The sequence below is a fragment of the Gasterosteus aculeatus genome, chromosome 13 (genome assembly GCF_964276395.1).
Source record: "Gasterosteus aculeatus chromosome 13, fGasAcu3.hap1.1, whole genome shotgun sequence".
In the NCBI taxonomy this organism is placed as follows: domain Eukaryota; kingdom Metazoa; phylum Chordata; class Actinopteri; order Perciformes; family Gasterosteidae; genus Gasterosteus; species Gasterosteus aculeatus.
Genome location: NC_135701.1, coordinates 8445970 through 8462676, shown reverse-complemented (window position 1 = coordinate 8462676; position 16707 = coordinate 8445970). Strand labels below are relative to the sequence as shown.

Sequence of the window (16707 nt, the reverse complement as noted above, 5' to 3'; positions counted from 1 at the left end):
ACACACACACACGGATAATATGGAACACACATAAACGGATTACACTGAAAACACACACATACATGGAACACACACGGAACACACTGAACACACACTGAACACACACGGAACACATGGATCACACAGAACACACACACGTATAACATGGAACACACAGATCACACGGATCACACAGAACACACAGGGAAACACACTCACACAGATCACACGGAACACACACAGAACACACTCACACAGATCACACGGAACACACACAGAACACACACACAGATCATACGGAACACACACAAAACACACTCACACAGATCACACGGAACACACACAGAACACACTCACACAGATCACACGGAACACACACAGAACACACACACAGATCATACGGAACACACACAAAACACACACACGGAACCCACACAGAACACTTGGATCACACAGAACACACACACAGATAACATGGGACACACACAGATCACACGGAACACACACAGAACACACACACGCGGAACTTACACACACACACACATAAGGATCACACGGAACACACCTAGGTTAACACACACACACACACACAGCTCACATGGAACACACACAGATCACCCAGAACACACCCAGAACACATGGATCACACAGAACACACACACAGATAACATGAAACACACACACACAAGGATCACGCGGAACACACAAAACACACACAGGGTAACACACACACACAGCTCACATGGAGTAGAAAAAGGAAGAGAAAGAGGCAGCGGGGTCAATCCATGAAGACAAAGAGCGAAATGTTGCGCGTTTGCGTCTCCTTTTTGAACACTCGTTTTAAGTCCACATTAGAATCAGTTGCAAGGCCAACAATTAGAGAAGCGAAAAACGAATACGAAGTGCAGGTTTAGTGTGTGCAGCGAGAGAAGACGGATGACGTGGAAGCTATTAGTCCTCCGAGGGGAAGTTCGTCTCGTGCACTTTACAATAGACCTCGGACAAAAAGATTTACACATCATTGGGTCCTTTTGAAGGGAGGGTGGAGTGGGGGCAGAACAGCTGAAGGACTCGAGAAAGGTAAAACTCAGTGAGGACAAAATGTCGCACTGCGAGCTGGAGAGACGCAAAGCCTTATGGTATACACCGATCAGTTCAGTTCTGTTTGCCTTTCCACCTTTTTCATGTTTGATGAGTATCTTTGTGTCCCATAAAAAATGAATTAATTGTATTTCACAGCTGTAGACATGAGCCAATGGTAACTGCAGGATAGCATTCAGAAAACTACAAACCAAAGGAAATAAGATTGTTTTTTTGTCTAAAACGAATAAAGATTTACTGTGAAGGGTCCTCAAATGTGAAACAGAAACAAAAATCAAGTGAAAGAGATAAGACAAGTTAATGCAAATGAGGAGAGGTTGTAAAAAGATACATTCAAACATTTTCTTCTTTTTTCTAGTGTTGAATACAGGCGGAACACAGCATATGGAGGAGGGTAATGGATGAGGAAGAAAGATATGTTAAAATAAAGGGTTATTTAAGCAAAAAAAGAAAGGAGAAAGGTGAGCAAAAAGTGTGGCAAAGTGAACATTTGAAAAAAAAGACAGAGATGGGTATTGAAAAAAGGGAGAAAGGGGCATTCATCTGGCAAGTGGGATAACAGGGGAGCAATAAATAGATAAATATAGTGGTTAAGAGTACTGAATTGAGGGACAGTTGACTGGAATGAGCAGAGGAGGCACAGATAAAGTTAAAGGGGAGACGGAAAATAGAGGCCAGATGAAAGAGAGGATGTACACATCTCCAGGGCACAAAGACTGGCACTCGCAAGGAATAGATGATGTTAAATGTGACAAGATGAAGGGACCAAAGGGTGTCCATTAAATTTTAATGGGAACAGGGTGGATGGTGGGGAGTTGCTCCGGCGGCAAGAGTAAGAACAGATTGTGTTTGCGAGAAATCATCGGTCTGCTATATCCGGCAACAGGAAGTGCCACGAGTCGGAGAGCGTCGAGCGATAACATTTCAAAGGGAAACAAAGTCAAAACGGGCATGTTGTCTTTTTCACATTCTGCCTCCCTGACCACATTCATTCAAATGTTAATTCCAAAGCCGAGCGTGTTTTCAGCCCGCCGGCGGTGTGAGTGTAAGCGTCTCTCTCTCTCTCTCCGCCACTCAGTGCTTCGCCTTGTATGACACAACGCATGGCAGCAGTTTGCCTCTGTGGATCTGGAACAATGAATGAAAAGATACACGGAGACACAAGCAGGTCGTCCACACACATACTCTGTTCCAGGCATGGAGCCGCACCTCTGGCATTGACCGTTCCGTAGGCGCTTCCTCTCTGTCGGTGGATTTCATTTGAAACCGAACACTTGATTATGAGTACGTACTCATGTCACAGCCAGCAGACGCTCAACGTCTTTTCATTCAGCTTATTGCTTTACATAATGGAGTACATCTCTCACAAATTGAGCCGTTCCGAGTTTTGTCAGCTAAGCTTAAAGAAAAAACCCGAAACAAACAGCTTATACAAACAGTGTTTTCTCAGGCATTTATTGGGATTGAATGAGAATGTAAACCATAAGATGTGAGTTTGTGAATTGTCAGAAAAGTGTCCTCTACACTAATTTTACTATATAGTATCTTTCCCTCAGATATCACTGGCTTTAAGAGAACCATCGTTGGGCAATTTTGGAGCATTACACATCAGACCAAGATAATTGATGGATCAATGTACTCCATCGGGTACTTAATTCATAATTATTGATGATCAGCACGCCCTTATTCTCGTCATTTTGTTCAATAAAATAAAAATTCTGGATTGCATTGAACGTTTCAAAAACGTAATCCATTTTTAATTACCGAAACTGTGTATGCCGTTTTGACAATTACTTCAATTCACTCACCCTGCAGTCATTTCTTGATTTTGAAAAGTTTGGATAATTTAGATTTCCATTACTGTAAGAGCTTTGGACAATTTTTAATATCTGTTTTAAAGTTCCAGGAGTTTCAGTGTTTTGGACATATTGGTGATCAAGCTCTCTGTCTTCTCAACGATTGTCAGGGATGCGTGGGCATGAAACTATGAACATCCACGACAGTAGACAATGACGCGACAAGTGACACAAGAGACACACGGCTTAAATACACAAGGGAGGTGCAGGTGATTGGACACAGGTGGAAACTTTTAGACGATCACAGGGGATGACGGGACAAGGCAGGAAGTGAAGTTACCCGGGGACACGAGTGGCAGAAAACTACAAAATACAACAGGAAGGGAACCACACCGTGACAATGATGGGACAATAGAGCACTTCATCTAAAAAAATGATTTGGGATTTTGATATGGACTTTCTCTTTTACTATTCCAATCAAATATAAAATGTTGTTTCCCACATCGTCTCAAAAATGTAATTTATAGTATTCAATGAAATTAATTTCTTTATGCATGTAAATGCTTTTCATTTACCAAAATAAATCTCCAAACAGGTTACATAAAAAGGCAGACATATGTTTTCAATCAAAATCTATATTTAAAGAACAGTTGACCAGATCGATCAAGTGCAATAAAAACATAACAAAAACATGAAAACTATACAGTAAAGAAACTAACACCAAAAATAAACTGTAAAAAGATCACAGCAAAAACACTAAGACCAATTTAATAGACACAAGGACAGTAGCTTACACATAGAGTTGTCTCACACTATTTAAAACTGTCGCCACAGTCTTATAGTGTCGAACTTACTCAAGAAACGTTTTACAGCTGCAGGCATACAGGCATACTCCTTTATTGGTTTCCTCCAGGTATTGATTTCCATGCAACCTACAGTACCCCTCTCTCTCTTTCCTCCCCTTTCCGTCCTCAGTCACTGGACCACATAAACTGTGGGATTAGTATCAGTGTGATGAAGTGTGTGTGGTGGGAAGAGAGCTGCTTGGAGAGCCACAGATAGAGAGAAGAATCGGTCACACCTGGGTGCTGTTGAAGTGCTTGCAGTCTGTTTCTTCTGACAAGGTGGAGAGAGGGCTCAATGACATGCTCTGGTGCAGACAACACATGTGCAATGCGCGCCGAGCATTCGTCATAAGTGTCGCTGAACGCAGAAAAGACCAGTAAGAGGTAATGGTTAAATAAAGGTCTTTTTGATTACAGTCACAACAATCACAGAAATCAGACATCATCTTCAAAGACGAAGAGGTAAATAGATAAATGATATTTAAGAGCGATAGTAATCCCTGCGGCTGGCAGTCTTGTTGCAGGAATGTGAGTGGGTGTGGGCTAGTGATGGAGGTGGTGGTAGTAGTGGTGTGTGAGTGTTGTTTAGTATGCGGTTGTCTACTTTTGTCCTCCAAGTATAATAATTATACAAATGCTATAAGGAAACAACATCCAGGCACACAACGAAACTCAATCGGGCAGGATTTACATTCAAAATCTATTATACTATAGACCTTTCACACCGTTAGCAACGTGATTTTCTCTTAGGTACTGTCAAACTCTCCTAGCGGTTGCATATTTCCGAATGATGTAACATTGGGCAGGGTTACCGCAACGGGCCCTTTAAGTCATTAGCAAAGAGCATTAATGAGCCTAGTGCTGAGAAGCCTCCTCACAGACTTAAGAATGTGTGATGTAGCGGGGATGAGAAAACTAATTCTCCAAAGTGGCCAAATAAGTAGAGGATTAGCAAAGCCTTGATAATGCTAAGCTAATGCGCTACAGATAGACTAGAGCAATGCGGCTAAAGTCTTAGTTAGCATGACTCCGACATAAGGGATGTGGAATAAAGTCGATAAAGTACTTTATTTTACATGACTGGCTTATTCATAGAAACTCAAACTGCATTCACACTTAATCCCTTCCTTTGCTTAAATATCAGATCAGAGAGTTTAGCATTTTGGTTAAAACTATCAATAGGCCGTAGTTAAAAAAAGCTTGAGGGTTCATCACACAACGTGGATGTGATGCCGCTCGTGTCTGTGTGTGTGTGTGTGTGTGTGTGTGTGTGTGTGTGTGTGTGTGCAAGAAATAGAAACCATGAGGCTATTTAGTATGTTTAATAAAAAACACGCTATACACCAGTTCTTTAGGAAAGGTAACCTCAAGCGACTTCTGCCGTGATCTGGCGCTATATAGAAAATCAAATGAAGCAAAATCAACCCGGGGTGCCTTTGGAGGGGGGGGCGCCACCCTAATATAATTGTTGGGGGAACCTTATAAACTGTACCTTTTGGATTGGACCAGCTCCAGAATGTCTATGATCTTGTACATAAGCTTTTGCTTTTGCTAAGTTGCACCTCAATATTATAGTTTAGAGTGTTCATCCTCATAAACCATTTTGAAATCCAACTCATAAGGTTGTTTTCATACCAACCAGATGAGACAGGAGACACCATCATATTGTATAGCCTCTATCTTCTCTCTCACACACAGGCATGCACATATACAATGTTTTATTCTGCCTTCCTCCGCATTATGAATCTGTCTCCTCAAGCTTTTCTTTGTTGTTAACTTTCTTTCTTTTCTTCGGCTTGGTTTTTGCAGTGTCGACAGTGTGGCCTGTGTCGCTTATACTGTTCAAGCTGACTATGAGTGGTTTACATTGAGATTTCTTATTTTTGTGCCATTTGAATCTGTGTGTATCTTATTTTTAGACCCAGTGAGGAGCAAAACTTTGAGAGGAAACTAGATGGACGATGGACAGAGAAAAGCGGGACAATAACTAACGGCAAAATGCCAGTGGTCACGTGGGTGAAAGTAATGGAAGAGCGGTGCAAGAAAATAGAATGATAAAGAGGGCATGAATGGAAATATAGCTTGAGCGCAGGAAGAAAAGAGGACAGGTGGTTGTTTGGGTTTCCTGGAGGGATAACTAACGATGTGGGAGAGAACGGCTGGTGGGTAGAGATGGAGCTGGAATGGAAAAGGTGCTGCAGAGGGATGTTTGGCAAGAGGTGGAAAAGGAAGGCTGATGACTCCAAATTGGGGACAGTGTACAGCATTCAGTGTGCGCTTCGAGGCAACTAAAATACAAATCACGACAAGACTGCAGCTTTGAAATGATTGGGGCTGAAAGGTGAACACTCAGAGGGGCTGTTTGGTCGAGATGGGAGATAACAGGGGGGTGGTTTGAGAAGGTAGGAGGTGGAGGCGTTTTTGACAGTACTAGAGGTGTAGGAAGGATGAAAAGTGGAAGAAAAGAAACGGTGGTAAAGTAAGCGTACAAAAAGTGTCTTACATCCGAGAAGAAGTTATACATGGGAGCACAAACAACAAGATTTTCCCGGCAAGATGGTTATCTGTAACGACACGGTTTTAAAATACAACTCCAAATACACTTCAATGGTGTTCCAGGAGATACCTCTTTTTGGTGGTCGTGAAGTAGCCCGAAGGTCGATCAATAATGTGGCCACACGCTTCGCTCCATGCTGAAGACATTTAATGGCTAGTGTAGTGCTTAACAAAAACAGAAAAGCATGCTCCCTACCAAGTGTTTTGGTCATGCAGTCACGCTTTGGCATATCACACATCGAGCCTCTGCTTGATACGAGTGTTTCCACGCTCTTGAAGCCTCGCCCGTTATAGACGATGGAGTACAGCGGGAAAAAAACTCTCCTTTTGTGCTTTTTACAAATACCTGTAACATGGCCCTGCCGTGCTGCCAAATGGTTTTGCCGTATCTCCATATTCTTTATTTTTTCTGCAATGAATGTGAGAACAATCAGCTTTCCCGCGAACTGACCCGTCTCTTATGTTGGTAACCTGCAGAATAGGAACTATTCACCTTGGTGCACTCATACCACAATTTCCTTTGGGTGCTTTTCAAAATAACATATTCCTCTATTTTTGTTCCCCCCCCCTCTTCTCCCCGCTGCCTCCCTCCCCTCCACCCAGCCTGTGAGCTGATGAACCGTGGTATCCTGGCTCTGGTCAGCTCGATTGGCTGCATGTCCGCCGGCAGCCTGCAGACTCTGGCCGATGCGATGCACATCCCCCACCTCCTCATCCAGCGCTCCCCGGCGGGAACACCGCGCTCCGATTGCTCTCCGACCAGTCGCTTCCCCGGAACAGACGACTACACCCTAATGGTCCGCCCACCCGTCTATCTCAATGAGGTCATCATGCAAGTGGTGTCCGAGTACAGCTGGCAGAAGTTCATCCTCTTCTATGATTCTGAATTTGGTAAGGAAATGAGGAAACATATTTGGCGGTCATTCTAATGAAGGTTGTGATTTTAGAACACTGATTTGGAACATTGAGTTCAGAACTGAATAAACGGATGTATTTAAGGTAGCTAAGGTAACTACACCAACCACATAACAAAACCACTAATCACATGAGATGGCTTATTTGATTGTGTGGGATCACATACTGAAAGAAATCCATATTAAAATGTTTATTATTTATCATCTACAGTCAGCTAGATGCCTTTCTATAACCTCAGAGTACAATCAGAGTGCAATAACTGCAGCCTGGGCAGCAATGCATCGCCAGAATGCTGGAGCTACACAGTCCTAGTGCATTTTGGTTTATTGAGTCAGTTATGTTAATGCCAATTGAAGAGATTTTTTTTTAATACCATAAAACAGATGTCAGATAAACGGGATCACACAATTTGGACTAAATATGAAATACCGCGTTTTTTAATGTGGAACTGCGGTGTGGATTTCACACGTGCGTAACAGTTTCCTCAGCATGTTAGCAGATTAGCGAGTTAATGGAATAAAAGCACTGCTCTCTCCCCCTCTCTCTTTTATGTTATGTGTTGGATATGCACACGCACACCAACCCCCTAACCAGGACAATACATGCATATGTATCTTTACGCATCTTTTTGCCAGTGACACATCCGTCTGCCCACGTGTGAGCATGCGGCCTCATTTTACCCTGCATATCCATCCCTATTCATATGTCTACCCTCTCTCTTTACGGTTCATTAGCTCTAACATTAGACTAGGAACATAACATCTGTTTTTATGAAGGGTAACTGCTTGTGCAGGGTCTTTAAACTTCCTTCTACAGAAACATCGCATTGCTCTTTTCTATGGGAATACTGTAGGTGGATTCATAACGTGTAGATGTGCAAATGTTACATATATATTCTAACATATGCTTTGAAACCAACCTTTTTGATTGCTCGGCAGGGACCCTCTCTTTGGAGCTGGGATCCTGAAATGTATTAAACTCAAACAAAGTACATACTCCGTCCTTTTCACGCCATCACACTGCCAGAAGCCCGTATTGGTTTGGCTAGCACTTCATAAACCTAGATATCACTATGCTTCAAGGCGGCTCTCTCACTGTACCTATGTGGTCCTGCACCACCTTCTTTCTCTGGCACTCCTATGCGGAAAGTTAATTCAACTCTGACTCATACGGTGATGTAGACTGCTGGTGCACTGCTCCCAAGGAGTTGAAACCTAACAGCATGTTGCATTTTGGATCACACCCCGATGAGGAAAACACAAGGTGTGACATCGCCTCTCTGCCAACAGAGAGCAGTGTAATAGTTTACTGCAGTAGGTGATTCAGTGTTGATTTAATCCATGCAGCGGGGGCTTCATCTCACTCATTGTAGTCAATTAACACATTTAATGTGTTGCATGCATTGATCTCTAATGGGATATATCTGCAGCCAAATTGTTTTGCAATACGCTCTGAGGGCTCCACCTCAATCTTCCAAAGCATTAAAGCATTGTATTGGTGTATCGAATTTGTGCTCTAGCTGGTGGGCTCTACCAAGCAGTTTATATTGGATGAATATTGAATCGTGGCTAATGTGGCCCTTTGGAAGCGCTTCTAGCACACTTCAGATCTCGCCGTAGTAAATGGCATGGTTACATAAACAATAAGATGGTCTTGGAAAAGAGTGAAATAGAATGGTAAATAGAATCGGTAAATGAATGATATGAAATGAGATCTATGAGTTCTATGATACTGTTTTGGGTGTATCAGAATAAGAATCAGAATCGCCATTTATTGCCACGTACACATAGAGGAATTTGACTTCGTACATTGGTGCAGTATATTAAAATATAACAATAAAAGAAGATTGAGATAAAAGTATACAATCAAGAATTTAAAGAAAAAAAAAAATATATTTTTTTTCCTTTAAATTCTTGATGTTGTTAGCAGATCACTTTTACATATTAAGCACTTTAAAATAATTGTCAGACTGACCCATGATGATGATGATGTGATGATAGCCGCATGTGCTGCATGGGCAAAACGGTAGTGTGATTTGTTCAAAAGAAGCATGAAGAAATCATAAAGAGATCGAAAGCACATATTTGTTTGTCAATAACTTGCGTGTTACAGACCGAATGTTATGCAAGATTTTTAATTTCTTCATATTTTTAAATCTGAATGAGCTGATCTGGTACCAACACCAACTTCTTCAGAGTTGCATGCAAATCAACAAAAAATAAATAAAAAATAAACATGTTCTGCCGCCCACTTGAATCTCTCCATCCCCTGCGTGTTCTGTTACCACTGATTTAGCACATGGATCCTCTGAGTTTTGGCAGCAATGTTCTCTCAACCCCAGAAGGCCTTTTAAAGAGATGACCATTGTTCCCTGATGGCCTCACCCCCTATTCCAGAAGAGAGGGGAGAAAGCGAGAGCGCTTTGGAGAGAGGGAGAAAGAGAGAGAGAGCGAGACAGAGATGCCCTTTTAAGATGATAGCAATGTCCCCAAAAGGCCTCGCTTCTGTACGAAGACAGTTCTTTAGGGAACAGACAGCCCAGCGTGTCCTCTCAAATGAAGCTTCACCGCAACTATTTTCTGCTCATCGGGTGATTTCCGAGACACTAAGGACACTTGTTTTCTTTCTATTATCTTTCTCTTCCCTTTTCCGACAGGTCATATCTCCCTTGCTCTTCATTTCTGTCGTTCTTCCTTACCGACTTCTGATTTGTGTTCTCTTTCACTTCTTTTCAGTCTTGCTCAGGTTTCCTGTATTAACACTTATATCTATTCAAAAAGTAAGTGAGAATTTACCGTTACCTTCTGAGTGACCTTGCCCATGAATCCAGACACAAACGCAGCAACTCGGCCTCGTGGAGCGAGTGTGGGAAGTAGCACTTTGTGTGAACAACACTATTGACATTAAGATGATTTGTTTCGTTTTGCTTTTAGCCAATGACGAGAGGGGCCTGAGGCGCAATAGTAAAAAGGTTGTACTAAACGGGAGAGCCATTTTAAAGAAGTGTGACGCTTGTTGCCAGCATTTTTTATGAGAGAACAATGAAAGTAATGCTATTTTTTGACACCTACACTTTGTTTTGATGAAAATGATTCAGACAGAAATGATAAATAATACCTTAGAGGTCCTCTGTGCCACACTCAGAATATTGACATTGCATCAAACAGTTCTTGTAAAGAGGTGTTATAGTGATGGCGTCCTGTTTGGATAATGAACTCACTGTCCCTCAGTGTTGTAAAGCGAGTTTATTTGTGCTTTGTTTACTTAGCCGTCTCTGTTGTGCCCTATTGGCTGGCTAATGGCTGCTCCTCTGTCAGCGTCGATGTAGTTATTTGCACTGTTTGTATCGTTTTAACAGTTAGCTGCAAGGTGCCTGCTCAGTTCTCACCATGTTGAGAGCTGTGTGAAATCATAGGTTTCCTTTCTGTAAATAAAATATCTAACCAGTATCAGCTGTAGATATTTCACCAAGCAAAAGTTCTCCATATAGTGATGTGAAAAGTACTCCATCTATAGAATATTGGAACTAGAGTTCCAAACAATCAATCCATGGTTGTGGATGTTTTCACGTGAGACGCAGTCGCCTCCAAACGACAATATGGCTCAAATATTGTCTGACTTGGTCAACTCTTTAAACACATTTTATCAGCGGTTTACACATTTTGATTAGAAATCAACCAGTCAAGAGGATATTGTCAATGCCAGGCCCTGTTTGTCATAAGGAAGCACAGTGTTCTGGGCCCGTGCCATGTGCTGAAGGTCTTCCTGCTGTAACCCATTTTCACGGTTCCTAAACTTGTATCTGTCACCTTCCATAGTTCTGCCTAATGAAGCACGTTAATAGGTTTTAAAACAAAAATTCAAACCTTGAAATATACTTCACACCTGCTGTATCTCTAAACTCCCTCTGAACATTTTGCTCATTAGTGAGTAATGGCCCAGATGTAAAAACAAGTGGTAAGAATAGTTTCCCTTCTTGCTTTCTCCACTTCGCACACAGAAAGCGTGAAATGCAAACACCTTATCGAATGCGTCCGTTCACAGACGAAGAGGGACATCTCCCACGTTAAAGAGTGTGAGATCACCTTGTTGCGTCTGCCCCTTTATCGACGGGAAATAAATGAATTGACAGGGCAGATGTGGGTGAAAAACGCAATGAGCAGAGAAAAAGGTTAGAGCAAAAAGAAGAGGAAAAAGATAAAGAAATAAATGACATTCAAGTGCTTCATGCATATAGGACTATTGCTAAGTAAGAGAATGGGATGGAAACTCAATATTTTCTTTTTTTCTTAAATTGATTGCAATCAGAAATTTAGTTTAAGTTTAGTTTAATTAGAAAGTTTTCACATTACGGAGAATCACTTTAAGTTACATTTGACCTTGCTGACCACTATATGTGGAACAAGCCCACAACAAATAACAGGAGAGGGTTTGGTGGAGGGTACTTCTTTTTCCACTAAATAGAGAGATTTTCACTTTTGTAATACTGAAAAACCTATTAAATGTTAAACTTACAGTATTCAAATGCAGTCTCCTTTCTCATAGTTAAGTCACTATTACTTTAAGTTACATTTGTACTTTTCAGAGAATAGAAAACATTATTTTGTCCAACTTGATCTTCACAAGTAAAATGTATTTAACTTTTAGGTTGAAATTTACAAGCCTGTCACACCAATAATAATTTGAGCCAAAACAGAAAGAAGAGTTAATGAGCCCAATTTCTGCAAGTCCATGGATGTTTGTTTGGACCGATGTAGAAGTGGCGTGTTTGAGCCGTCTCTGCGCTGCACGAGACAAAATGGAGTGCGGGAGGAAACGTAGGAGAGTGTGAAGTTGTTTTTCTAGGAACAAAGGAAAGAGAACATGGGAAGATGAGAGATGTATTCATAGATGGATACTGTATCTTTTTTTAACTATAGTAAATACTCAAAGACGCTGCAGGGGGTGTTCGGGGGAGGGTATGGGGAGGGAGTGGGGAGGCTGGTGGGAGGTGAGAGAAGAGGTGAAAAAAAAGCTGTGCAAAGAAAGATGTGGGAGGGGCGACGATAAAGGCGGCAGTCAAAGGAGAGGATACAAACAGGAACAGTCATGAGTCAAACACCAAAGGTCTACGAGCTTTACACAGGGAGGAAATGTCTTACTTTGTCTCTCACTGAAGTAAAAATTGTCTTTAGAGCTCAGAAGGGAACAGAGAGATCTGAAGGCATAACACATTTGGTGTGGCGGAGAAAAAGGCAGAAAGGGCAGCAGAAAAAACGAAATAGGGTTTAAAAAGCTTATAAAAGTGACCCTGGAGTGGTGGTTTACATCCTTGTATGGAAGAGAGAGAAAACAAAGCCGAGACAGAGGATGAACAGCATCGAATGAAGCTCCAGACGACCTTTTTGAAGACTAAACGTAAGAAGCAGGTTTTTTTTTTTAGAAGAAGAAGTTCCGGGAGCAATGGATAGTTGGGGAAGACTAGCGATGGTTCAAGGTATAAATCATTTTAAATCTTGTTTGGAGGTAAACGTCCTGAATTTCAGTTCAGATCCCAAGAGCCGGGTACTTGAACATCTTCACCCATAACTCCAGCGAAGCATTTCATTTCCCAGGCAGGTTTACTAGAAACACGGCAGCCTTCCATTCAAGGCTCAATCCATTTCTCAAGAGCCACCGCCGTTTATCCATTCAACAGCGAAATGCCTGAGGCAGGCGGGGACGAGGATAGCCAGAGGTGTATGCTGAGAGGAGAGACAGAGCAAAGACAATCGGCTGCTGGTTTAACAGCTGAACTGGGTGGAGGCAGATGAACAGAAAGTTGCTTTCCGTTTTGCCTCTTGGTAATATTTTGTGGGGTGATAAATAAATAATTTACCTGATTTAGTGTAAAAAATGTTTATACATTTTCAAGTACAAAATAGGCCACTAACAGTCCATAGACAAAGTCAGCCAAAGTTCTATAATTTTATGGGATGAAGGTTTGGGCAAAAATCTCTTTCAGATAAAAAAAAAAATCCACAACTTGGGGTGGAAAAAACGGTCTCCAGTGTGGAATTGACGGACATAATACATGTCACAGCTTTGACTTTACAAAATGAGATTCACTCTAAAGCCGACAGAAAACAAGTGAAATGGCGGCAGGTTTCAGAAAAAGAGTCAAGGGAGAGAGGACTTTGGGTAAAGTGAGCAGGCGACAGAGTACCGCTGAGCTGGTCGGTACATGCAAGTACCCCTGCATTTTGTGGGCCTCTACACTACATTAACTCTTGCTTTTACCTTGAGCCAGGGAACTGGAGGATATATGTGATGGGGGGGGGGGAGAAGGGAAGCCTGACGAATGGCGCAAAGGGACGCAGAGAATCAACCTTGTTTTACAAGGAATTATGGACAGAGAGTTCTTTGTAAAATGCCTTTTCGGTTGTGCTATAACACTTGACAAACAATAAGATACAGCGATTAATTGTGAGGTTGGAGAAGATGACATTAAAAGGTAATTAGCAGGGACATCTCCATTGAGTCAAATGGATAGTATATTTGGGTGTTAACAATATGAGCGTAACGATAATAATTAGTATCATCATAACATGGACATTGGAAGATAATATTACATTTGTTTTGGCACGTTCGGATTTGTTAATTGGGAAAAAAAGGAACGTGAAATGGCATATTGTACAGAAGCTGTGGTGAATGAGGGTCATGTCGCCTCTAAAAGTTGTTGATGGTATGAATGTCTCAAAAAACACTTTAGAAGCAGGGAATACGTGGCAGCAGTAATACAGTCACCTCTATTCGAGGAGGAGGTGTGTGGCTGCGGCGGACGCTCAGTATGTGGATCCCTCGGGGACTCGGGAGGAGCGGTAGAGTTGATCGTGGTGTTAATGGAGCGGCACCTTCTCCCAGAGGAATCCGTCTCTGACAGGTGGTCGCCTGGGTGGGCAAGGTCAGGTAAAATGTTCCTCTTCTTTTTACCCGCTATGGTGCTCTGAAGTTTCTCGTTGGAAAGCAGCTGACAGCCAATGATCTGCTCCGGAGGAGAGGAGGCTTCTGACTTCTGACTAATTTTTAAAACTGGACCAGAATATTTTAAAGTCAATTATTTTCTTTTCTCCTAGGGGTGCTCATAGAACATTACAATACTGAATATCTCACATTATTCTTACCAATTTCAAAGATCTGTGTAATTAACTGTCCAATATAGCGAGCATGATGATTTGCAGTGAGGGAGACGGTTTGGTTCTTCAGCTCTCTACATGCTATGTGTTAGACTGACACACATGTTTGTGCAATAAGCCAATATGAGTGCAAATTAAAGCCAGAGCTACTCAATCAGCAGCTAAGGAGAAAGATGGAGAGAAGCGCTGACAGCTGGAGGAACCGGTACAAGGTGTCCAAGAGTAATACAGCCACTAGTAGAAGGACAAGAAGCTGACAGTTTGCAGAAGCACAATGGACACAAATTGACAGATGAAAACTGTGGCACAAAAATTATTTTCTAATAGGAAGAAGCATGCAATGATTAAAAATTAGCAGCCGAGTGTTCTGTTCTTTGGGTCTTCTAGATTATTTTATTCCTGCTCTGTTGGAAAAGCGTTTCCATTCTGTGGATTTCCAAATCTTTCTACGCATAATGAACATAAATCAGATATACTTCAGTATCTACGTCAGAAGTAAAAGGTTTACGGTGCTCGGCACCATTGATTACCAATGGCAGGGACTTGATTGATAGATGTTTAACAGCTAGAATTGGATCTGCTTTGACTAGTAAAGGTATATGTGCACTCTGTGTGTGTTTGTACAGTTTGCATTTGAGCAAGCTACATCTTTCTGAGTTTTCTGTGTTTATTTATTAGCTTACAATGAATTTGATTGTTATATTATTTCATTAATATTTAGTTTATTGGGATGAAACACTGACATTCTAAGGTTTGTGTAGGCTATGATAAAGCAGACGATGTGAGGACAACATTACGGTTGTTTATCATACTGTAACATTCTTACTAATTAACGAAAAAAAAATCTCAACCCACGCCACATTTTTTTTCCTAAACCTAAAGTATTTTAGTTGCTTAAATGTTACCAGTAGGGCCACGAATCAAGCTGCCATATTTTGTGTGTTGGAAGTGAGAATGTGTCACCATATTACACGTTACCTGAGATTTGTATGCATCTGTGTATGAAATCCATATTTTATGGATGGATGGACATGTGAGCCGCTCAGACTTTTTTTTTGCTTTTTACAACTGATTGATGTTGTAGCTCATTAGAGGTCACAGGGATGATGATTGCATCGCCAATGTTAATATAGTTAAACAGTAACTACTCCAAATTGGTATTAATGCCATTTAATAACAGTAATTAGGTCTGAATGCCTTGATAACTCTGTGCTGCTGCACCAATTACAGCGCTGTTGTGTGGCCATTAAAGCTGCCACCTCAATGTCTGCTGCATGCTGTCACTCTGCTTAATACATTGTTAAACCCCCCAATATTTGGCAGTGATGCAATCACACCAATGCTCTGTGGCCTTTAACAGGTCTAATCAATCCAGATAATTGCTCTGTCTTGACACTGGCAATGACATCGGTGTCATCCGTTTTCCACGTCAAAAACATCATTAAGTGGTGGCTTTACATAACCGCTTCATATAACCACACTCACACATCATTCAACGTAATTGGCCGTAGTCTCAATCAAAGTGCCTTCCACAAGCATTATCTTCACCTGCAATGTGGCACATTAAGAAAAGAGCAATGCAGGTAGTAAAATCGCTGACCCCGCTGAAAATAACTGTGAATATACTGTAGGTAGCTGCAATGGTTTGTTGCTTTGATTTAAAACTCTAGCATTATGATGTTATTTCTGTCATTTAGTGCCCTGGCAAGAATATTCATATACTTTACAGTGGATTCAGCCCATGTGGGACGCGTTTGGCCCTGTTCTACTGTAACAGCACAGATGTTCATAGATATTCAACGCAGCAACAAATCCCCGTTGGAAGTTTAATTATTAAAAACATTTTCTATCACAAAACGAGAAAATCCATTCAGGACTGAAAACAATTATTGACAGTCACAAAGAAAACAACCGCCAAAAAAGAAACCTTAAGGAATTTCTCCTATTTATCCGTATTATCTGTATTCAGTCAACTGGTTGAGGTTTCTTCGTCATAAGTGAACATAAACATCAATAGTATTATTTTGTCTTTGACAGGCAACTAACCAGAGACCTCAGCTTCACAAAATGTGAATTAAAGGAACTGTGTGTAGGAATTAGAGTGTCTCTTTGCAAAAGGGGTATATACAATTCATAACTATGTGCCCATTTATGCAGAATGACCTACAACTAAAAAGCATTGTGGTTTTGTAAGCTTAGAATGAGCCCTTCATGTCTACTGTGAAAAAGAAAGCCGCAATTCAAAGAATGTTGGATCGCCGTATTTCTACAGCAGCCCAGAAGCAGAAAAACCAAACATGTTGGCCGAAGACATTAATGGGTGAGCCGAGGGGTATTTGGTTTAATGCATTTTGCAACCTC

General features: G+C 41.4%; 1 protein-coding gene across 4 annotated transcripts in view; it reads left to right on the top strand.

Annotated features, from left to right (window-relative positions):
* grid2 (glutamate receptor, ionotropic, delta 2) overlaps positions 1–16707 on the top strand; it is a 329591-nt gene that overhangs the window by 171852 nt on the left and 141032 nt on the right. For all 4 annotated transcript variants that reach the window (XR_013452082.1, XR_005713926.2, XM_040195422.2 and 1 more), the window contains exon 3: positions 6881–7168. Coding sequence is in view for 2 of the 4 variants with exons in the window: in XM_040195422.2 (XP_040051356.1) it covers positions 6881–7168 (288 nt within the window). In the remaining 2 variants the exon portion in view is untranslated. The remainder of the gene's footprint in view (positions 1–6880; positions 7169–16707) is intronic.